This window comes from Cervus elaphus, chromosome 16, assembly GCF_910594005.1.
Source record: "Cervus elaphus chromosome 16, mCerEla1.1, whole genome shotgun sequence".
Lineage (NCBI taxonomy): Eukaryota > Metazoa > Chordata > Mammalia > Artiodactyla > Cervidae > Cervus > Cervus elaphus.
This window is the reverse complement of record NC_057830.1, coordinates 34,132-57,032: the sequence shown is the minus strand read 5'-3', so window position 1 is coordinate 57,032 and position 22,901 is coordinate 34,132. Positions and strand designations below refer to the sequence as shown.

Sequence of the window (22,901 nt, the reverse complement as noted above, 5' to 3'; positions counted from 1 at the left end):
TGGTGCTCCGTGCCCTGGGCTGGGCTCCGGTGATGCCTGCGCCAGCTTCTGAGCAAGGGATGATGGTCTCCGTGTCCTGCTCCGTCTAAATGGTAATGCAGAGGCTGTCCCACTGCCTGGCCCTCCAGTTCCCCGTCTGCCACCTGTCCCTGGAGGGACCCGCACCCCTGGGCTGGGCTCCGGTGATGCCTGCGCCAGCTTCTGAGCAAGGGATGACGGTCTCCGTTTCCTGCTCCGTCTAAGTGGTAATGCAGAGGCTGTCCCACTGCCTGGCCCTCCAGTTCCCCGTCTGCCACCTGTCCCTGGAGGGACCCGCACCCCTGGGCTGGGACGGTCATGGTCTGGTGCTGGGCACGGGCCGCCGTGGGGCGACAGCGTCCGTTTGCCGCGTCCTTTGTTCACAGGGGGGACACATGCCCAGATGTGACAGAGCAATATCATCTCGCTGGCAGCCCTCGGATCCCCAGATAAGCTGTTGATCGGACGGCGCCTCTAGTCTCTCGCTATCTGGCTTTATTTCGCTGTAATAGCGGGGAAGATGCAGTTGGTAACGACCCATGACAGCTGCTATATGGATATTCCCAGTCTTGGGGAGAGAGACAGGAAAAAAAAAATAAACACTTGATAAAAGTATGATTGAAGATTAATAGTTGTCTGGTGACGATTCGCAATGAAACAGCCCATAAAGAGACTACTTGTCTACAGAATCCAGTTGCTCCCGGCTGCAGAGAGGCTGGTGTTCAGAGAGGGTGCTGCTGGGCCGGGGGGGGGGGGGGGCGGCGGGGGGGGGGGGGGACAGGTGCCTCCGTGCAGGCCCTCGGGCCAGCCCCGGGGCTCGAGGCGGTTTCAGGAACTCTTGGCCAGCAGCTTGGAAGAGTCCCAGCTTGGGGAGGGCAGATGGAAATTGCTTTGGAACTGTTTATTTATTTATATGCCAGCATGTTTCAGAAAGGATTTAAAGAGGCTTAGAAATTGCTTTGTCTAAGAAGCTCCTAGTAATCCTCAAGGCTCTTCCCCAGCAGTGCAGCAGATACTGTGGCATCAGAGAGCCAGGTGGGGAAGGCTGGGCCAGAAATAAGACTCAGGTCCTTGTGCTAACAGTAAGGAAGCTGGGTCCCATTGGACTGCAGGGACCTCAGTGCCATGGGTGGAAAAGCCAGGACTGAAAACAGCTCACTCACTCATTCATTCATTCATTCTCTCATTCATTTTTTCATTGGAATCCTGCATCCTATGTGAAATTTTGCTCATCAGAAGAAACCAAGAGACTAGTTACAAACTGGGACAAGTTATCTTGCTGCAAACATAACCAAGGAAAGGTCAATGTCCTGAATACAGAGACACAGCTTGCACCTCCGCCCAGAGGAGACCCCCTTGGCCAGTGAGGACCAGGAAGTGACTTTGGTCACTGGCCATCAGGGGAGGCAGGTCCAAGTTCTGGAGGATGTGATGGTGCCTGTTAAATTGGCAAAAATTACAAATTGGAGATGAAAATCACCTGGATGGGGGAGCAGGGGCACGGGATACAGGACAAAGGGTTAAGCGTGGGTGGCTGCCGTGGCTGTGTTGCTGAGGGGGTTATGAGGGTTTATTGCATTTTACAAATAACAGAGTAAGTGCGTTCGTTCCCTGTGGCCACCAAACAAATTGGCACAAACTAGACAGCTTAAAACAACAGAAATTCATTCTCTGCCAGCTCCAGAGGCCTGACAGCAAGCTGTACCAGACCCCCTCCCAGAAAGGCTCCCGGGGACGGTCCTTCCCGCCTCTCGCCTCTCCCCTCTCCCCTCTCCCAGCTTCTGGTGGCCCCCGGGGTTTCTCTGGCACCTCCAGCTCATTTAACCGGAAGCTTCCAGGAGCAAAGCCTGTTCTGGCCAGGGGGCTGAATCCGACCAGACCCCAGAACAGAGTCTCATTTATCTGAAAGTGCTATGTGTAGCACCATGCAAGTCTCAGGTGGCGCCTGATTTCTGTTCTCAGACTGATTATTTAACACCTCCCAAGGGCGTCTCCACGATACCATCGGAGGAGATAACGGTGTACCTCTTGGCCCTGGGGAGCCTGCCAAGCTCATCTGTAGTATCTGGGAGTTTGAGTCTCAATCAGCACCTGGAGGAAAGGCGTGCCCACCCACCCACGTGTAGGGGGGCGGTGATGGGATGTGGCGACTTTGATGGGTTCAGCATAGTCCAGATCTGCGAGTCTCGAGTTCCAGTTTCTGCCATTTCTGAGCTTATTGACCTGAGGCAGGTCACTGTCACCTCTAAGCCTCAGTTTTCCATCTGTAAAATGAGAAGGCTGCAAGACGCGGTCCACCCAGAAGCCATCTCAGCCTTTAAGGTGCTGCCCCTTTAAGGAGGGCGGGGTAGCGGAGAAGGTAGCCGCGCCCCCTTCCTCTCCTCGCGGAGCCTTCCAGACCACCTGTCTCCTGCCTCGCCCCGCCCCCTAGGGGAGGGGCGGGAGCAAAGGGGGCGGGGAAGGAAGACGGTTTACCTTGCGGGGCGGGCGCGCGGCGCGTGCGAACGGCCGGAGAGGTCCGCGGCGCTCACTTCCTGGCGTTGCCCCTTCCCCCTCCTCGCCGTTACCCTGTACATCCGGGTCATTTGCCCTCCCCGCTCGCGGGAGCCGTTGCCGCCCGTTGCCGCCGTTGCCGCCGCCCCCGCCTGGCTCGTCGCGGCTCCGCCACAGGGGCAGGTGCGGAGGGGTTCCCGGTCCGGCCGCCGCCGCCGCCGCTGCCCCGCTCCGGGCCCGGGGCTCCCTCTAGCGCTGCTGAAGAGCTGCCGCCGCGGCTCGAGGAGGGCGGAGGAACGGGGCTGAGAGAGAGCGCCTGGAGGCTCGCGGGGAGGGTGAGTGGTTTATTTTTTTCCCGTTTTCCTCGCTTCTCTCACACCCCTGGCTCGTCTGCTCCGCGACCCCATTTTGGCGGAGAGGCGGGCGCGGTGGGGCCGGCGCCCACCCCGGCGCCCACCCCTGGCGTGCGGCGGCATCTCCGCGGGCGCCCCGGGCCCTTCCTCCGCGCCCCGGGCCGCCCTGGCGCTCATTCATTCGGCTGTGCCTTTCTCCGCCCCTGCCTCCTTCCCCTCGCGTCTCCCCGCGCGTGCTCGCCGCCCTTTCCCGTGCCCAGTCTTGCCTCCGCCCGTGGCCTTTGGCTCCGGGCGCTTTCCCCTCCCGCGTCTATGGTCGTCCCCCGACCCGGAGCTCCCACGTTCCTCCCAGCGGCCGCCTTCCCTCTCGGTGCTGGTCCCCGGATCCACCCCCCCCTTCTCCCTCGGACTCCACCAGGCCTCGCCCGGACACGCGGCCCTCCTGATCACCTGCCTTGAACTTGGTGCCCCGACCCCTTCCACCTGTGCCACGATACCGCCCGATTCAGGTGTTGCGTGGACCGCAGATCCTTAGCATTTAAAGTCCCGGTTCTCGGTCCTAGGGTGTGGTCTTAGCTGTGTTTCCAAAACACACGTTTCTACTATAATTATCCAAATGCATGACTGTCAAACTGTAGTGGAAGTGGCACTTGCTCTGTGTGTGTGTGTGTGTGTGTGTGTGGTCCTCATGGTTATTCTGGGTCACACCAAATCTCTCTCTCTCTCTTTTTTTTCCCTGGAGGAGTGTGTGATTGATTTGCTCTGAATGTAAAATTTGGCCGAAGATTGTTACTCTTTGAACTCCTCCACATTCCTTCTCCCGCTGTTCCATGACTGATTTGCAACATTACCTTTTAATACTGTTTGTTGGTGAAGCTTCTTGTCGGCTCATCTGTCACCAGCAGTTCCTGAATGTCCCCCAGTGTGCAGAATACTGATGAAATGCCTGAATTCTTGCAGTGCTACAAAATGCCATTCTGGAGAAGACAAAGACTTGGGGCATTTGTTTTCACTTTTTCTCCCCTCCCTCCTGTAAATTTACTGAGTTTGAAATCTTTTTACTCCTTCATGTGTAATGTGGAGAATGTGTATCAGTTGTGTGTTCTTAGAGTCTTGCCATTTGGAAGACTGCCATTCCAGAGGAGTGTTTTGTATAGCTCAAGGAATTTCAGTCACTTGGGTGTTCAGAGACTTATTGCAGATCGTTTTAGACTAATGTATCAAGAAAAATAAACTGATCCTTTTAATTCTTTAATTACACTTAATAATAGAAACAGAAGCTCTGTGTCTGGAACAACTTGGTAATTGGGGCTTACTTGATAGCCTGTTTGTAAAGTGTTGCAGTTAACTAAAGCTACCTGATTCAGCATTCATAAAATGAAATGACAGCAGTTTTTCTAATGTGACATTCATAGTTCATAATAATGAACTCCAAGGAAGGTACTTAATCCTGAAGTGCACCTTCCTGCATGTCAGTTTGATACAATTGCTGTCAATATTAATAGCATTTGTCTAACAGCCCTTTCTTCTGGAGAGGTAGGTACTAAAAAGGTGGTTGGCTGTTTGTCCATTTTCAGGTTTTGGATGACCACTTGAAGCACTAAGATTACTTAACTTGGAGTCAAGATTGCATTTTTTTTTTTTTTTTTTGGGCAGAGCAATTTTGCTGGGTAATATATATGTTAAATTCTTTAAAACTTTAACAGGTAGCTACTTGAGAAAAATCTTGTTTTGTAAAATGTAGGATAAAAAGTATGAATTCTAGATTGTTTGATGATTGCATTAAGGCTAGATTTTTCTCTCCTAAGAAAAAATGGTTGATCAAAGGAAGGCATGATTAGTAAATTGACCCTAGTCGCCCCAGCAAAAATTCAGTTTCAGATGCTGAGTGAAACTGAGTGAATGTACTTTATTTCTGATAGATTACAAGTGACATGTAACAGCTAACTTAAGATTTTCTCAAAACTTTCTCCTTCAGATGGGTGAAAAATAGTGTCATTCTTGAGGTTATTTGACTCATTTAAAGTGGTCATTTACCTTTACTTAGTAATTGAGCAGTAGAGACGGATGCTTATTTCATTTAATCCTAGTCTCCTTGGGGAAAATATTGTACTGTCACTTTTATGAAGTTACTTAACTCTTAACTATTAATGCACTCCAGTGTTGGAACATACAATTTACTCTTTTCACTGTTTAAGGAAAACAGCATTTCAGGAACATTTAATCACAGTGTTGGCGGCGCCCACTGTCGCTGTGGTCTCAGGGTTTGGCCCAGTGCCTGCCTGTGCAGTGGACATGCAGTCAGTGTTCCGACTGATTGGATGAGTGGCAGGTTTGCAACAGTTAGACTGTAGCACTTTGGAATTAGGTAGCAAAAGTTTTAGAGAAAGATGTTGATTGCTCTCAGATGCAATTTTCTCTGGTAACTTGTAAGTTTTTTTTTTTCAGGGGAAAGCGGCGCCCGCAGTCCCCCACTACCATAAATTACACAGTCGAGTTTCCCCTATTTGAGGAAATCGCAGAGGTCAACACGGAGTGCAATGGGTGAGCCTCGCCCTGGGAGAACCACCTTCTTGATAATGGTATCTCCTCTGCCAGGTAAGTATACTTGTAAGTTTTGAGAATTGCTATATATAATTATTTTAAACTGCTTTGAAATCTTTGGGGAGAAACTACAATAGACATATCAGTTTGTGATATGCTTTAGTTCCATGAAGGGATATGTTCACTGAAAATGGATATTTGTTGTATATATCTTGTCAACATTCATGACCAATGGTAATTCAGATAATTTCTTGTATATTTAAAGTTTCTAAAAATCAGCATAAAAACTCTTTTGAGTGTGTGAGTTCATCCTATATTATAATCAGTTCACTAAATAAGGTTAATTTTCAAGGAGCATTTTTTCATATAGTAGAAAAGTAATGAATCTGATAATGTGGCAGTGTTTACTTAACATTTCAGTGGTGGTGATGATAATGATGTTAATAGTAACTAACACGTAGCTAGTGTGTGCTACTTGCCGGGCAGTGTTGTAAGACATTTAATCTTTACAACACCCTAATTCTAAAAGGTGATCGTATTATAGACTAGGAAACTAGTAAGGTTAGGTAACTGAAGGGACACAGAGATGGAGGACTGGGTCTCTGCTCCTAATTGTTACTCTGTAATAGTGAACACCTCTGTGCCACGTTCTCTATACGACCGTGCAAGGTGTAGGTTAATTCCTAGTTAATTCTTAAGTAGCATTAGCAAAGTAAGGCTCAAGCCGCTTAGGTAACTTGTCCAAGTACTTGCCCAAGTAGGATCAAGAAGGCTGGCATTTCAACGCAGGCCTCTGTGACTTGTAGTCTTCACTAAAATTATTTCAAAGTACTAATTTGAGGTCCTGTATTTTATGTTATACATTTAGAAGGCATACTTAAAACAGCGAGTCTCCAAACGTTTTCACCTGCCACACAGGATGGATAGTGTTCACTCTTCTCTACTGTCTGTGAACATATACGTTACATGTCAGTTGCTCAGTCGTGTCTGACTCTTTTCAACCCTATGGACTATAGCCCACCAGGCTCCTCTGTCCATGGGATTCTCCAGCTCACCAGGCTCCTCTGTCCATGGGATTCTCCAGCTCACCAGGCTCCTCTGTCCATGGGATTCTCCAGCCCACCAGGCTCCTCTTGTCCATGGGATTCTCCAGGCAAGAACACTGGTGTGGGTCGCCATTCCCTTCTCCAGGGGCTCTTCCCGACTCAGGGATCCAACCCAGGTCCCTGCAGTGCAGGCAGATTGTTTATGGTCTGAGTTACTGTGAGCAAATACAGGATTATAATTTCCTGTCCACTGGCTGTAGCTTCACCCCTTTCCCACTCACACAAGTATACTGGAATGCAAATGAGTGACATTTGTAAAGTTTTTTAAACAAGGAAATCATTCTTAGAGTTTTGATCCATTAACTATAAGCCATTTCTTGTGACATGCCCCACATCCTGATTGTGGTACGTCCCATGGGTGAGAATGGCTCTTTTCCAAGACACTGGGTGATTTTATTTCAGCAGAAGACCTGATGCAGAGATGTATTTTAGTCGCTGTTGGTTTATTTTGGAAAGGTGATGCTCCGGTGCTGTTGTGCACAGCATTCTGAAGCGCTCAGTCCTGCACAGTCACTCTCTGCCTGTGAGTGATCTCTGCTGGGTGTGTCCTAGTTGGTGCATCATGTCAGCTCTGTGCTAAATCTAAACTGATAGACACCTTTCACTGTGCCTGTCTGCACTGTGCCCCCAAATCCTTCTCTTAGTCATAAATCGGCATGTTCTCAGATAATCCAAATTGCACTGAATACTGAGGTCAGTTTCAGAAAACACCAGAAAAAGATACATCATATTCCCAGATGTTATTACTTGGGATTGTTGTTGTTCAGTTGCTGAGTTGTGTCTGACTCTGTGGCCCCTTGGACTGCAGCTCGCCAGGCTTCCCTGCCCTTCCGTCTCTCCTGGAGCTCGTGTAGGCTCCTGTCCACTGGGTCGGCAATGCCACCCAGCCGCCTCACCCTCTGTTGCCCCCTCCTGCCCCTGGACTCCATCTTCCCCAGCATCGGCGTCTTTTTCAGTGAGGCAGCTCTTCGCATCAGGTGGCCAACGCGTTGCAGCTTCCAATAGGTTAACCCTAACCCTATTAAGCTTCAGTCATTCCAGTGAATATTCATGGTTGATTTCCTTTAAGATGGACTGATTTGATCTCCTTGCTTTCCAAGGGACTCTCAAGAGTCTTCTCCAGCACCACAATTCCAAAGCATCCATTCTCCAGCACTCAGCTTTCTTTATGGTCCATCTCTCACATCTGTGCAGTGGCTGTTGGAAAAACCATAACTTTGACTGTATGGACCTTTGCTGGCAAAGTGACATCTCTGCTTTTTAATATGCTGTCTAGGTTTGTCATAGTTTTCCTTCCAAAGAACAAGTGTCTTTAATTTCATGCCTGCAGTTACCATCTGCAGTGACTTTGGAGCCCAGAAAAATAAAATATCTGTCACTGTTTGCACTTTTCCCCCTATTTGCCATAAAGTGATGGGACTGGATGCTGTGATCTTAGTTTTTTGAATGTTGAGTTTTAAGCCAGCTTTTTCACTCTTCTCTTTCACCATTATCAAGACGTTCTTTAGTTCCTCTTTGCTTTTTATCGTTAGAATGGTATCATCTGCATATCTGAGATTGTTGATATCTCTCTCTGCAGTCTGGACTCCAGCTTGTGATTCATCCAGCCCAGCATGTCATGTGATGTACTCTGCATATAAGTTAAATAAGCAGGGTGACAATATACAGCCTTGACATACTCCTTTCCCAATTTGGAACCAGTCCGTTGTTCCATGTCTGGTTCTGTTACTACTTGGCCTGCATACACATTTCTCAGGAGACAGGTAAGGTGGTCTAGTATTCCCGTCTCTGAGAATTTCCACAGTTTGTTGTGATTCACACAGTCAAAGGCTTTAGTACAGTTAGTGAAGCAGAAGTAGATGTTTTTCTGGAACGCTCTTGCATTTTCTGTGATCCAGTAAATGGTGGCAATTTGATCTCTGGTTTCTTAGCCTTCTCTAAATCCACCTTGAACATTTGGAAGTTCTTGGTTCACGTACTGCTAAAGCCTGACTTGAAGGATTTTGAGCATTGCCTTGCTAGCAGTGTGAAATGAGCACAATTGTACGTTAGTCTGAACATTCTTTGGCATTGTCCTTCTTTGGGATTGGAATGTTAACTGACCTTTTTCAGTCCTGTGGCCACTGCTGAGTTTTCCAAATTTGCTGGCATATTGAGTGCAGCACTTTAATAGCATATCTTCTAGGATTTGAAAGAGCTCAGCTGGAATTCCATCACCTCCACTAGTTTTGTTTATAGTAATGCTTCCTGTATTTCTATATTTGGGATTGTTTATGCCATTTTTCTGTTCTTAATGTGGGCAATGGAGAATTAAGGGCACTAATTTAAATGAAACGGAGATCTTGAAGTGGACTTTTGTAGTTTGTTGACTTGTGCTGTTTTTTTTGGCTACGCCACAGGGCTCGTGGGATCTGAGTTCCCCAACTGGGGATCAAACCCAGGCCATCAGCAGTGAAAGCCTGGAGTTCTAACCACTGGACGCCAGGGAGTTCTTGACTTGTTCTCTTATTGGTAGAGTCTCCATGTAAAATTTTAGTATGTATGGACAAAAACATTTCATTTAAGTCCTGATTTGTTTTTTCCTGATAGTGTTAATATTTTCGGATCATCTATAAGATATGAATAATACTATGTTTGCTACTTGCCTCCCAACACTGTTGTGAGATTTTTGTATTTATTTCAGTGCAGCATAGTAGGGGAGGAAGAATGTAATTTTATTGAAGTGATGCATTTTTAAGTTGAATGATCATTAAATTTTTTTTGTTTGTTTTGATGTAATTCTTTGACACCTGGGACAGTACATGGAATATGATTGCTATTGATTACTCAAATAGTTATTGAGCACATAAGCAGGGTTATACTACAGTGAATAAAACGTTAGTGGTCCCTTTTTAAGAGTAGAAGCAAAGACGGAGGAGAATAGACAGTATGAATTTAGCAGGTACCTAATCTTATGAGCTAGGATAAACACCCATCTTGTAATGCCATCTAAACTGAGATCTGAAGAGTGGACCATTAGTCAGTCTGGCAAAAGGAGAAATGCATGGACATAGGAAGGAGGAGAGGCCAAAGCCTGGAGGTGAGATCAATCGTGTGCATCTTAGAAACAGTCACTGGTTCCGTGTGGCGGTACTGCCGGGTATGAAGGAGACATGGGAAAGAGGTGGACAGGAAGTGTGCTGTGAGGCTGGCTGGCTGGGTCATGTTAACAGGTTCAGGGCAGTTTGGACCAAAGGCCACAGTAAGCCATTATAGGACTTTAAAGGGGGTGAGAAATATTCATTTATCTTTTCAAAAGATTGTTCTCAAAACTTTTGGAGAATGGCCTGAAGGTAAAGTAAGACTGAATATAGTTGAGCAAGTTCAGAGGCTTTTGCTAAAGTCCATGAAAGAACTGATAGTGATCAGTGCTCAAGTACTGACAGGGGATGGTCTGGCAATACAGGGTTTATGGATGTGGGCTCCCTTGGGCCCATAACTTTGTGTCCAGTGGTAAAGTAGAGGATGAGTTTCCCCAGAGGGCTGTCCACCTCTTTTTCAGGTAAAGTTGAGATGTTGTGAAGCTAAGGCAATCCAGATACATTCTCAAATACACATTTTCAGTTGACTCTGCATATTCTTAGTCGTTGAGTACGAGCTGACCCACCCCAGAGTAGAAGCATCAGACTGGGACTTACGAGGCCTCCCTGAGTCAGGCTCTCAGTTTCCACCGGAGCCGAGTAGCCAGCTGCTCAACAAAAGCAGTGGGCCTGATAGCTGTTCAGGGAGGCAGAAGAGTCCTTCCGCCCAGGGGCACTCCAGGTGGCACCTTTATCAGAGGCTCCAGTCAGTAAAATCATGAGTCACAGAGACTTGTCACCAGAAATGGTTCTTAGGGCTGTGGAGCCCCAAAGGTGCTAGCACTTTCCTGCATGCAACCCTTCCTGATTGGGAGAGTCCTCTCTGGGACTTAACAGGATGGGGAAGTTCATCTGTACTGTAGGATGGATGTAGAGATTTACTCCTCTGTTTTCTTCTAAAAGTTTTTTTTTTTTTTTTTTTATAGTTTTAGCTCTTAGATTTAGGTCTTTGATCCATTTTAAATTAATTTTTGTGTATAGTGTGAGGAAGATGTCTGAATTCATCTTTTTGTATATCACTATCCAGTTGTCTCAGCACTATTTGTTGATGAGACTATCCTTTCCCCCTGTTGAATTGCCTTGGCGTTTCTGTTGGTAATTAGTTGGCCATAGATATATGGCTTTATTTCTGGACTCTCATTTCTGTTTCATTGGTCTGCATGTCTCTCCTTCTGCCAGTACCACATATTTTGATTACTGTAGCTTTTCATGCCATAATAATATAGCATTCTTCTTGTAAAAAAATAAACACTGTTAAATATTGAAACTATATAGAAAAGTAAAAGAAGAATGTAGAAATCATCATCTGAGTGGTCACTGTTTTGGTGAACGTGTCTCCAGACACCTCTGCATGTACATGCATGTTGTATGAGTGCACACACACCCTCTGCAATTATACATAGAGACGTGTCAGTATTTGCCCACACTCCTTGTTCTTGTGTACTTCTTGAGTGAATACCTCTATCGTCAACTTCAGGAGAGAAATGATTATTTTTCTTCCTTCAGGCACTTTTTAAATTCTGTGAGTTTTTACTGACATAAACTTCTGAGAAGAGTGAAGATGCTTTGGGCTGAGAACTATGAGTGTTGTTTTCTTGGTCTCATGTTAAATGGAATGTATTTCTCACTCATCTGCCTAAAGATGGCCTTCAAACAAAATTTTAAATGTGTGCTCTGTGAATGGATGGCAAATTATGTGTGAAACTTTGAGAAATTAATCCCCAGATCCAGCTTTAAATAAATTTAGTTTGCAGCAATCTCCTGTTAAGTATTAGGTAAACTTTTTGGCAGTTGTGACAGTGAGTGTGGAACCAATAAATTATATGTGTCTGTGCAGTGATAGTTGTATTTACAGTCATGTGGGGGCTGATCCCTGTTGCAAGCTTGGTTTTTACTGAGTTATAGAGGAGTAGCATATTTGCGCTTTTGTCCTTGGTGATTTCAGCCTCGTAGACTTGATGAAGCTGGGTCCTTCGCTACTTTCAGTAGCCAAATTTGAGCTGATCAAATTCGTCTGAGTGTAGGTCCACTTCCATGATCAGAAACTCCTCTGACATTCACATTTTTCTTGCAGTATGATTTTTCTATGATGAATACATGTTTTAAACCATACAGATTATGCTTCATTTAAAAAGATTGAAGTTTAATTTTGGAAATAGGGAGCCATTAAAGAGGTTTTGACTTTGGAGAGTGACATAGACAGACAAGTTTCAAGAAGCCACCGCGCACATTCGTTGGTTCAGTGTAAATTTGGTGTTTGAAAATGTCATGCTTAGTCCATGGCCATATCACCCTGAATGTGCCCAATCTCGTCTGAGAATGTCATGCTTAGGTTATGTGGGAAACTGGATCGCTCAATGAAATTATATAAATGAGTGCTTTTTCCATGGTTTTTAAAAGTTAAAACTTGAAATAAGAAACTTTCAGATGACAACTAGACTCTACAGAATGAAAACCAGTTAGCAGTGACTAACTGGTGGGCTTACAGATTTTTCTTCCTGCTTTTGGTGGAAATTTTAGAAAAAAATATTAACTATATTATGTAATAAGATGTTACAATGAAGCTCTTTTGTTCTGAGTTGAGCTCTAAGTCAGTAGATGCACATTTCTGAAATGCGTTGTAAGAACAACACAATGCAGGTCCTGCAAGAGAAAGAGCCAGAAAACGGATCTTGTGACTTCTAACACCTATCCCATCTGTCGGTATATAAAGATTCAGGAAGTTGGAAATTGGAAGCGTTTTTGAACCAAGTGGTTGATGTGAGTTTCTTCTGACTCCCGCTCCCATCTCAGCGTTCCCCCCACCCCAAGTATGGGGTGACTTGGAGAGCTTACTCAGCGATTGATTCGGTTCGTGGACACAGCGGGTTGATGAATGTCTCTCTCATGCCTGGGTGAAGGAGAGGCTGTTTGCTCTGGCAGCACACGAAAAGGACCTGTGTGGGTCCTTGTTCTCTGGGGTGAGGGTTGCGTGGTTCCTGCGGATCCTGTGAGGGCCACCAGTGAGAGAAAGCCTGCTGGAACAAAGTGGTGTGGAGTGGAGCAGGGACTAGACGACTGGATGCCCAGAGCACCTGCATGTTCTCCATCAAGGAAATGCAGTGAGAGATCTCAAAGGGCTGGAGTGGCTGAGAGCGTCCCAGGATCCTGGAAGCAGTTCCTCACAGGTTGGCTTTATGCCCTTGTGAGCTAAGAGAGTGCCCATGTCCTACAGGGACCCTTAATTGCCTCACCCAGGGTTACTAAGGTGGAAGGAAGAGGGGTAAAGTGCAGTCCTCTTAATAATGCCTGCTAGCCTGCTTTTGGAGAAGGAAATGGCAGCCCACTGCAGTATTCTTGCCTGGGAAATCCTTGGACAGAGGAGCCTGGCAGGGTATATAATCCATTGGGTCTCAGAGAGTAAGACACGACTTAGCGACTAAACAGCAGCCTGCCTTAGGCAGAGCCGGGCATAGGGGAGAAGCTGTAACCTTGAATGACAATTTTGACGATTATATGGTACTAAACAGGGTCTATCAGTTTCTAAGCTCAGTTTTTATAACTTGAAAAAATGACTAAAATCATAATAAAGGTTCGGGGCACTATCACCAAAGAATAACTTTAAAGAGCAGCAGTGAACAGAAATTTGCTTTATGGTTACATCCCACAGGTTCTGCTTGTCCGGGGTAATGGTTACTGTTGTTTTTCTAATAAGAAAAATATCAGTGAAAACAAATTTTTATAAGAAGAATGTGCCCATTGAGACATTTGTTGGGGGTAAAACACTGCCTTTAGGGCCAGGCAGATCTGTGCTTGAGTCAAACCAAAACCTTGTTAGCACTGACATGAGGTGAGTAAACCAGTTTTTTAGGTTAATTTCTGTCATTTACTTCTCATAAAAGGGGTAGCATCATCTGCTTTCTAGTGTTTTCCAAAGAGATTTTGGTCTATAGCAAAATTCATGGTACACATAGGTGCTCACAAATATTACTAGTGCTCTTTCCTCTCTGAAGCAGATGTTTCCTATAACTTTAAATGTTCTTACTCCCCTTCACATATGTTTTACTTCCTCTAAATGTACTTCTTTAGCATACCAAATAGATTAGAGGATTTAAATGACAACTGGATACTACTATCAAGAATGTAAGAAGTGTGAGCTTTTAATATAGCTAAAAATTCAGTTTTGAATTGAATTGTGAAAACTTTTCAGAAACAGTGAAATGTAGTTTTACTTACGTGTTAATTTTTAGTGAGGAAGCATGAAGTAGGGATCTAGAGAAAAGGTAGACGCAGGTGGAGAATTGTTTTCATTACTGTTCTTGGAGCTTTCTTTCGGGGGGGGCGGCGGGCAGGCAGTGCACTGACTTAGTTGCTCCTTGGCATGTGGGATCTTCCCAGGTCAGGTGTTGAACCCATGTCTCCTGTATTGGCAGGCGGATTCTTTACCACTGAACCACCAGGGAAGCCCACGGTTTGGTTTTCATAAAGGAGAAAGAAGCCTTCTTACCCCAGGGAAAACACTTTGTAAAAACCAGTACCATTCTAGTGTTCCTATTTTCTCAAAACATGCATCAGTGTTTTCTTTTTCTGGAAAGCTAGTTTAGTTTTTTATTTGATTGATACTGTTTAAAATGTTCTTGGTGTTTTGTCATTTCTTCTTTCTGGATGTTCTTATACTCTAGCATTCAAATTTTGTACTTTGAAACTTAAAGTTTTTTTAGTTATTTTTAGGAATACAGGCACCTCTTAAATGTCTCAAAAAGCTGATTTATATCACTTTTAATTTCATAAGATCTTTACAGTCTGCATCTCAGAGTTACATTTGTAACATAGTTAAGATGTGTTTATTTATAGGAATGGCTTTAAATTAGGAAGGAAGTTATAGTTAGCATTGTATTTGAGTTCAGAATATTCTTTATAATTCATTCAAGCATCTTAGGTTGCAGCCTGCAGAAATTGACAGGGTAATTTGGATGGAAAAGGAACGTATTGGGAGGCTGGCAAGTAACTCACAAAACTGGCAGAGAGACTAGGAATGCAGCCTCAAAAAACCTGAGCAGTCTTGAAAGGAGGGCGAGCCCCAGGAAAGCCCAGCCCAGCCCAGGTGATCATCTGGTTGGGACGCTGGCTCTGGGCTCTTGCTGCTGCCAGTGATTCCTCAGGTGCCCCTCTCTGGATCGATCAGTCAGAAGCCATGGGGGTGGAGGTGCAGTGTTTGTGGGCTGGCCTTCCATGACCTACCTACACACTTGTGCTCCTGTGACTCTCCGAGGTCCTTGACCTGGCACATTTAACATGAATGGAACTCTTGCTTTTTTTTGTTGACCTCAGTGGTAAAGAATCCGCCTGCCAATGCAGGAGACACAGGTTTGATCCCTGATTTGGGAAGATCCCCTGGAGGTGGAAATGGCAACCCATTCCAGTATTCTTGCTTGGGAAATCCCGTGGATAGAGGAGCCTGGTGGGCTATAGTGCGTGGGGTCCCAAAGAGTCGGACACGACTGGGCAGCTGGGCATGCACGCACCTGCTCCTTCCCACCCAGGCAGGTGGTCTGAGAAGTTGTTCTGTAGTTTGAATTTTTCTGTGTTATGTCTCCTTATATATAGATTGAGGTACAGCATATTTGCCAAGTATTTTACAGAGGATAGTATTGAGAATGTCCCCATGTGTCACATCAGAAGGCATACCAATGATTGTCACATTTCTTGGTGATACTGAGTTTGATCCCTCATTTGAAGTGATGCTTACCAGCCTTTTCTGTTTGTTTTTTCAGTCTAAAATACGTACATAAAAATTATTGATGATATGAAAGTATTAATTATGGCAAATAATTATTGTGTTGCAATGATGCATTCATTTGGTTTGTGGATATTAACCTGTTAAATCATTTAAGGAGTTTAAGTCTAGACAATAAAGATAGCACAGTACTAGCTGTTTTTTTCTCTGCATAGGTTGGAGAAGTTTTATTTTATTGATTTGTCTTCTTGTGTTTATACTAATGTTTGAGAGTAACACTCAGATACAGTGCTGTGAGCACTCTGAGCATGTACCACAAAATGGTATGTGTATATGTTTAGATGTATAGACTCATTTCAGGCCTTGACTCATAGATGTATAGACTCATTTCAGGCTATGGCAGTTCCTCTTTACTGCATAATAGGCAACACGAGGTAATATACTATGTATGCCAAAATGTGGAAATACTGATTATTTTCCACTTGTATATCTCTGCAAAGCCTCTTGAAATTAGGAAAAGCAGAATTCCATTAAGAACGTACCAGCTGTTTTGAGAAATTAAGCTGTATGATGTGATGCTTTTGTATTTGTGTGTATTGATGTTTTGTATCTGTTAAATCCGTTAGATATCATATGGCTACTTTCATTCCTAAGAGAAAAACTGTAAGATATGTAAGGTTTTGTTTTTTTTTTTCTTGAAAGAGAAGATACAGAAAAAAAAAAAATCAATTTTATCTTAGGATGTGTAGCATGTTTGGACAGTGTTTTAAACATAAAGCTTTAAGACACACACACACACACACACTCTTTGGTCATTAAAGACTAATTTTTAGAGTAGTGCATTTTTTCCCATTATTCTTTGTTTATTCCAGTTTTATTGAGAAATAGTTGTCATACATCACTGCATAAGTTTAAAGCATACTCCATGATGATTTGACTTCCATATATTGTGAAATAATGCCAATAAAAGGTATGTGTCCTTTTTTGATATGTTTCCCCCTTGTAAGTTCAGACTTAAATAGTCAATATCTGAAATTAACTAGACTCTGCAATAAGTGGAAATAAAAGACAATTAAAGTTTAAACATGCATAGCAAATAGGATAAGAATTGTTGAAAAAATTGGCGTAGTGTTTGTTATTTAGTGTGACTGAAAAATCTTACCTATTCTGTTCCCACAGATAGATGTGCCTCGATGTTGCCTCAGTCTCAGTTTAACAAAGCTTTTTCTTAAGGACTTTTACATTAATCTATTCTGTGCCCCTTGTTAGGAATCAGGTGGATAGTGTTTAAAATGCTTCTTTTAGACACAGATGTATAGAACAGTCTTTTGGACTCTGTGGGAGAAGGTGAGGGTGGGATGATCTGAGAGAATAGCACTGAAACATGTATATTATCGTATGTGCAATAGATCGCCAGTCCAGGTTCGATGCATGAGACAGGGCGCTCAGGGCATCTAAAAAATATCTTCGAAAGTTGTTAGTGGTGGTAGTGTTTTTAAACATAAAAGGCAAAATCAAAGGTCAGCACCTCTCTAGCTTTCTCTAACACTGTCCTCTAGGCATAATTCAATTACTTCTTCATCTGTTTTCCTAAAGTATTTTATCCACAGAACTGTAGCGTAGCATTGTACTTAATTACACTGTATGGTCGCAATTTATTTACCTGCCTTCACAGACTGTGAGCTTCTTGAGGACAGGTCTTATATTACTCAGTATATACTCTGCCTTGCATGTGACAATCTGGCTTTTCTAATCTTTGTCAAATTGCCATTGCTGAACAGGTTAGCATTATTTTTTAAAGAAGATTGTGTGACAAGGCATTTTTTAATGATTTTGAAGAAATCTACGGTTTGATGGCTTCTTAGACAGTTGTGAAGTAATATTACATGTCAGGCATACAGTATCTCTTCTGAGTGGCTATCTGCTTGCTGCAATTGAATTATTCTGTTAGCTTGGAAGAACCAATATCTATAAAACCACGGTGCCCACTTGAGAGTGTTCTATTTAACATCTTTTTTATTAATTTAAATAGGGGAAATAACAGATTTTTCTAAATGTTACTAGTTAGCCCATTACTTTTTTTTTTTTTTTTTTTAATGGCCTCTCCTTATCTCTCATTTTCCTAAAGAAATCTTTTTGGCAGAACAGCCAATCTTATGAGGCCATAACTCTAAATAAGTCGCATTTACTCAGGTCCCCTTAAATCATGTATCATGTTTGCTTAATTCACTCACTCGGCCAGCATTTACGCGTTGGAGGCTGCAGTGTGCCAGGCATCGTGCTTAGTGCAGGAGATACAAGAACAGTGAACAGGGGTTCAGTCCTGGAAGAGAGCCAGACATTACCACTAGTGATGTGACGTGTCATGGGGCCCATGAAAAAGGATTCTTGTGGAATTGTCTCTAAATTTCTATTGCGATTGTGATCTGTAACAGTGATGTAGTATGGGCAGAATTGTTAAGGACTTGTTAGTTTGTACATATGCAAGTATCATTTCCACAGGAAGTCATTAGCCTCTTTCAGGATAAAGACTGGCTTATTTCTTCATCTCAAGCACCGCTGGGGACAGAATAAAGATTGAATCGACAAACAAAAACTCTCTAACCTCTGTTGCTGCTTAAAATCTTTGGGCCTTGAAAACTGCAAGAACGGCAGTGACCACATCTCTGCAGAGGGAGTGCTCTTGGCCTAATGTTGACAGGTTAAGATTGGGGAAAAGAGCCAGACCGTAGAATAAGTGCCCCTCGAACTTTATTTCTGGGTCGCTCAATTTCATGAATACATGTTATAGTCCTTTCTATAGATGAAGAAATTGAAACTTTGGGAGATTTAAGATTCTTGCTTCAAGTTTAAAAGCTGAGATTTTCTTTCTGTCAAATTACCTTACGTGTGGATCTTTATTTTTGTCGGGAAGATGATTAAATGTTTGGTTTGGTCATAGAACTCTCTGGAATTAGCAGAGCACGGTGTGACGTCCCAGGCACAGACCTTCTCTCTGAAGCTCACAGGCCCAGCATGATCAGGTCTTTAGTCCTGGCTTGGTTCACGGCATGCTGCAGCAGTCCACGCTGAATGGCACACTGGCTTATGTTGTTTGTAAGCAACACAAATTACCTTTTACAACAGCCAGAATTTGTCAGTTACTTCATTTAATCTTTAATGTTATGTAAGGATTAAGCAATTTTAAGAGTGAGTTGTGTACATTTGATTTTATTAGTGGTTCCTAGTTTTATTTTGCATAGATTGTTTTTTTTTTTTTCATTCTATGGAATAAAGCTTTTTAAAAAAATTGCATAGATGACTCAGTATAACTCTGTATTTTGAAATTTGTGGTATTGCAGTTCAGACCCAGAAGTTTGAGAACACGCTGTACTTAAATACATAATTTTGTAGAGCATTATCTCAATGTTTAGCACTCTGGGAATATTGCTGCTAAACAGTTGATTATGTTGTATATTTCCAACAGTAGGAAAAATGGCTAGAGAAAATTAAGAAGTGGACTTAGCTTTGGGACTTTGGATTTTCCAATGGTGGACTTGTCTCTGATTCTGTTACTGTGAAGTGTGGTTTTCAGAGGTACTCAGTGAACAGCCAGCTGTAGAAAGGGACATGAGTGGATGGACGTTGTGTTCTTTGCTTCTGAAAGGCTATTTTCTTTTGTTAGTGTAGGTCAGCCCTTTTGATGTTTATGTGTTTTTACATGGGTTAGATCTATAATGTTTGCTGTAGTTGAAAGTGTGAAATCCCAGGCCTTCCCTCCCCCTTGTGGTATAGCTTGCAATATGGAGTATCATTTTTATGCCTTGGCCAAATTGTCACACTTGTAGGTCTGGGTCAGCTTCCAGCATTTCACCCATTGCCTTCTCAGTGTCATAAGACACACCCGTGAGTTCTTTCAATGAGAATTTTTTTTTGCTGGCATCACTTCCTGTGGGACATCTTTGTCCTTTTCTTCACGACCACTTTCCTCACTCACGTTGATAGGTTTGTCTCCACAGAGTCCCTCTGACTACATATTTAGTCTCCTTCATGGCGACAAGTGTCAGCATTCTTGGAGTCAGCTATTTTTTTCTATAACCCCACTTATGTTCTATTACAGTTTGACTTCCGACATTACCACTTCTGTTTCTTTACTGTAATTTTATCTTTGTTGGCAAGTCCTCTTGTTTGGCTGTCCGTTTTTGTAAAATGTCCCACGGGTTTGTCGCTGGGGGACAAGGAGGAAACACACCTCTGTGCTTTACGGTCTGTGTGTGACCTGGACAGCAGACGTTCACAGTGACTGATCACTGATGGGCTGTGAGAGGGGTTATCGGGCACTAATGATGTAAAAATGGGTACAAAGTTATGAAACTAGACATATAAAACATTCTGTTTTCACTGTCTTCATTTCTCATTACGTTTTAAAGAGGCAGCCAGATGTTTTAGAAAACGTGTATTTGTGGGTGTGGTTTATACAGTAATAACAGCAGCATCAGCTTACCCTTACATGCTACTTGTATGTCAGGGGCTGTTCTCAGTGCTAAGCACGTATTCATTTACTCCTCACAGTAACCCAGTGAAGTAGGTATTACTGTTTGTTATCCCCTCTCGAGGTAAACAGACAGTCAGAGAGAGATTAACTTGTCTGGAGCTAAGCCTGACAGTCTGGCTCCAGAGTTCCTGCTTTATATGTTATGCTTTGTAAACCAACTCTAGTTCATAAACTGTTGGCAATCTGCAGAGAATTGGGATTTGTATTTTGTAAGTCTTTTTAAAACTTTTTTTTTCTTTTTTTTAGCCGCCTTCATCTTCTTTTTTTTTTTTTAACTCTAGCATGTTAGTATTCTGGATTTTTTCCCTTTCCACCATGATGGGTGGAAAATTTAAAAATGAAACAGCTGTCCTTCACCACAGAGAGCTTGAAAAATCTCAGTAGGCTATGCAGGAAATCATGTTCAGTACTCTAGAAATGACCTGTATTCAAAGAATGTGTCTTGGTCTTCATAACAGGATTAGCTGATGAATGTGCATGTATATTATATCTATCTGAAGAATTTTTCTGAATTGAGTAACTTCTGACTCTGATTATTCTAATGGAGAAAAGAGGGGTTTTTACTGTAAACACCTTAGAAGGAGGCAAGGCTTATCTCAAAAACTTCTGCTATTTTCAAAGTGGAGCAGGTTCCTGAAAGAGTAGTAAATTGTACCATTCACCTTTGTGCTCTGCGTGTAGATTTGTTGTTTTAACACTGATAGGAGAAAATATGCTTGTTTCCTATCAGCATAAGCGCGACATGCAGACATGCAGTCCACTGCAGCTGGGGCATTCCGGTCGTTTATGGATGAGGCTCAGGACGGAGGCTGCGTGGCCTGCCCGTGGAGAGTGGAGGAAGGAGTCACGCCTTTATTTACCACGGAAAGTGGACTTTTTTCCCCGCCACCTTCTGGCCTCACTAGCCTTCCTCGAGGTAGGTTCGGGCTCTCCCGGAGGCGGCTTCATCTTGGTCGCTGTCCACTGGGACCGGTGGTGATGGGCTATAAGACCTGCGGACGAGCTTCCCAGGGAGGGTGGGGATCGTGTAAGCAACTTTAGAAGTGTAACCCTCAGAGTCCGGTCGGGACGGTGTAAAGGACGCGACTCCGGACCCCGGGCCGGATACGCTTACGCTGCCCACCCTGGCAGGTCGGTGGGCCACCCGCAAGGGCGGGAGCTTGGAGCCCGCGTCTGATCGCTCATATCGGCCCAAACGGGCCAAAGACGCACCTCCGTGCACGCACGCCCGGCCCCGCGTGTCCTCCGCTCGCCGTGGTCCGGCAGCTGGCGCGGCTGGTTCCGCAGCGCCTGGGCCCGGTGGGACGGCGGCAACTCCGGCCGCAGGGGCCCGCGGTCCGCTCGGATGGATGTGGCTTTTGGATGCGCGCCAAGAGCGCGCCCGCCGCCTCCCGCTGGCGCACCTCGCGCTCCAGCGCTGCCTTGCCCTCCAAAAACTGCGGCCTCACGCGGTGGAGTAGCTGCATGTCCTCCACACGCATTTGCAGTAGATCCCGCTCCAGAGCCCGGATCCGGGCCAGCTGCTGCAGCTGCAGCTCCTGCGGGCGGGGCACGGGTCAGCACCGGTCCGCGGCGCGCACCCACCTCCCCGGCCCCAGCCCGGCCCGCCCGCGGGCGCGCGCGCACTGACCTTGCCGAGCTGCAGGTTCCGCGCCTGCTGCGCCATCTGCGCCTCGCGCGCCTCCGTGTCCAGCAGCTGCGCGCGCAGCCCGTCCTCACGCGCGCGGTAGATTGAAGTCAGCTCTGCGCGCTGCCTGTAGATCTGCGACAGGTCCACGCCGCTCTCCCGTTCACGACGATGCGCGGAGTTGGCACAGCGCTGCGCGCGCGTGCTCGTGTACCTCTCCGGAAACGGGTTCTCTTCGCGCAGGTGCGCCGCCTCGCTGTCAACCAAACAGTTGTCAGCCGTCAGTTGTTCCACTCGCTGCTTGCAGGCCTGCAGTTCCTCAGAGCGCCCCTTGTGCTGCCGATGCAGGTACTGACGGCACTCCGACAGCGGCGGCTCGGCGCCCTCTCCCGCCGCGGCCCCCTGGCGCCCGGAGCGCGGCCCCTTCTTCTTAGGCGCCATGGGTCTCGGGGCCCGTAGCCCCGACCCCCCCAAGCCCGAAACTTCCGGCTTCGACTGACTCTAGGAGTCACGAACCTGCGGGAGGCAGAATCAGGAGTTTGGGGGTCAATCAGGGGTCAGCGTATTGTCTCCAACCTTTACCAGTGGGGTCTTACCGGACCCTGGCCGCGTCCTTCTGAAAGTTCAGGGCTGGAAGGCCCCAGACCTTACCTTGAAGTCTTGTCATTGTGAGGGGACATACATCTACTTCAGACATGTCTGCTCTTCTCAGACTTAGAAGCTAAGCCCCTGGGCTTGGGGCCCACCCTTTCCAGAATCAGGCCCAGCTATACCCTGATTCCTCTGTCTTCCACACTGGGTCTCTGGTTTTCAGAGTCTTCTGTCCTTCCTCTGGCCCCCATAGCTGTTCCTTCTGTGCACCCCATCTCAATATCAACACAGTAATGCCATATCTAGTTACAGGTCTGCTTGCCCTAGGGTAAGCTGAATTCCCCAAAGGCTGGGACTGCTTCTTAATTATATATGCCAAACAGGGCCAGACACATTATAGAACTCATCTGAAAGCAGTAATGAATTCATAAGTGGATAGATGGATGAATTCATGGAAGGATGAACAGGTAGATGATAGTGTTAGGGGAAGCACACTGATTGAAACCGCCCACCCTGGCCAGGCACCATAGTAACCATTTGCATGAGTTGTTTTATGGCAGGAGATCCTGATAAGGAATACGGAACTAATAGGCCACCACCAGCCGGAAGAGTTCGGGAAAGATCGGAAGAGTTCGGGAAAGATCGGAAGAGTTCGGGAAAGATCGAGAGGAGACACTACCTGTCCGTCCACTTCCCAGAATCCCTCTTGCTAGCATCCATCTTGGCTGAGCGATGCGTGCGCCACCAGGAAAGACTCTGAATTAGAATGATTGGCCAAAGACCACCCGGAAACTAATCCC

At 45.2% G+C, this 22,901-nt stretch overlaps 1 protein-coding gene and 1 non-coding gene across 2 annotated transcripts; one reads left to right on the top strand and one right to left on the bottom strand.

The window, feature by feature from the left end:
- Positions 1–2,154: 2,154 nt before the first annotated feature.
- Positions 2,155–21,969, top strand: LOC122709871. The gene is made up of 5 exons (XM_043927137.1): positions 2,155–2,246; positions 2,450–2,846; positions 20,614–20,799; positions 21,644–21,790; positions 21,859–21,969. The coding sequence occupies exons 1-5, from the start codon at positions 2,155–2,157 to the stop codon at positions 21,967–21,969; spliced, it is 933 nt and encodes a 310-aa protein (XP_043783072.1).
- LOC122673119 lies at positions 5,310–5,470 on the bottom strand. Its single transcript, XR_006334606.1, has one exon. It is a non-coding gene; the product is annotated as a U1 spliceosomal RNA (small nuclear RNA).
- Positions 21,970–22,901: the final 932 nt, after the last annotated feature.

What these genes read in the sequence shown, in the direction of transcription:
- LOC122709871 (XM_043927137.1), top strand. Translation starts at nt 2,155, where the DNA reads ATGGGATGTGGCGACTTTGATGGGTTCAGCATAGTCCAGATCTGCGAG. An exon ending in CCTGGAGGCTCGCGGGGAGG is followed by an intron (nt 2,847 to 20,613) that starts GTGAGTGGTTTA and finishes GTTTCCTATCAG; the next exon opens with CATAAGCGCGACATGCAGAC. An exon ending in CAACCAAACAGTTGTCAGCC is followed by an intron (nt 21,791 to 21,858) that starts GTCAGTTGTTCC and finishes CTGCCGATGCAG; the next exon opens with GTACTGACGGCACTCCGACA.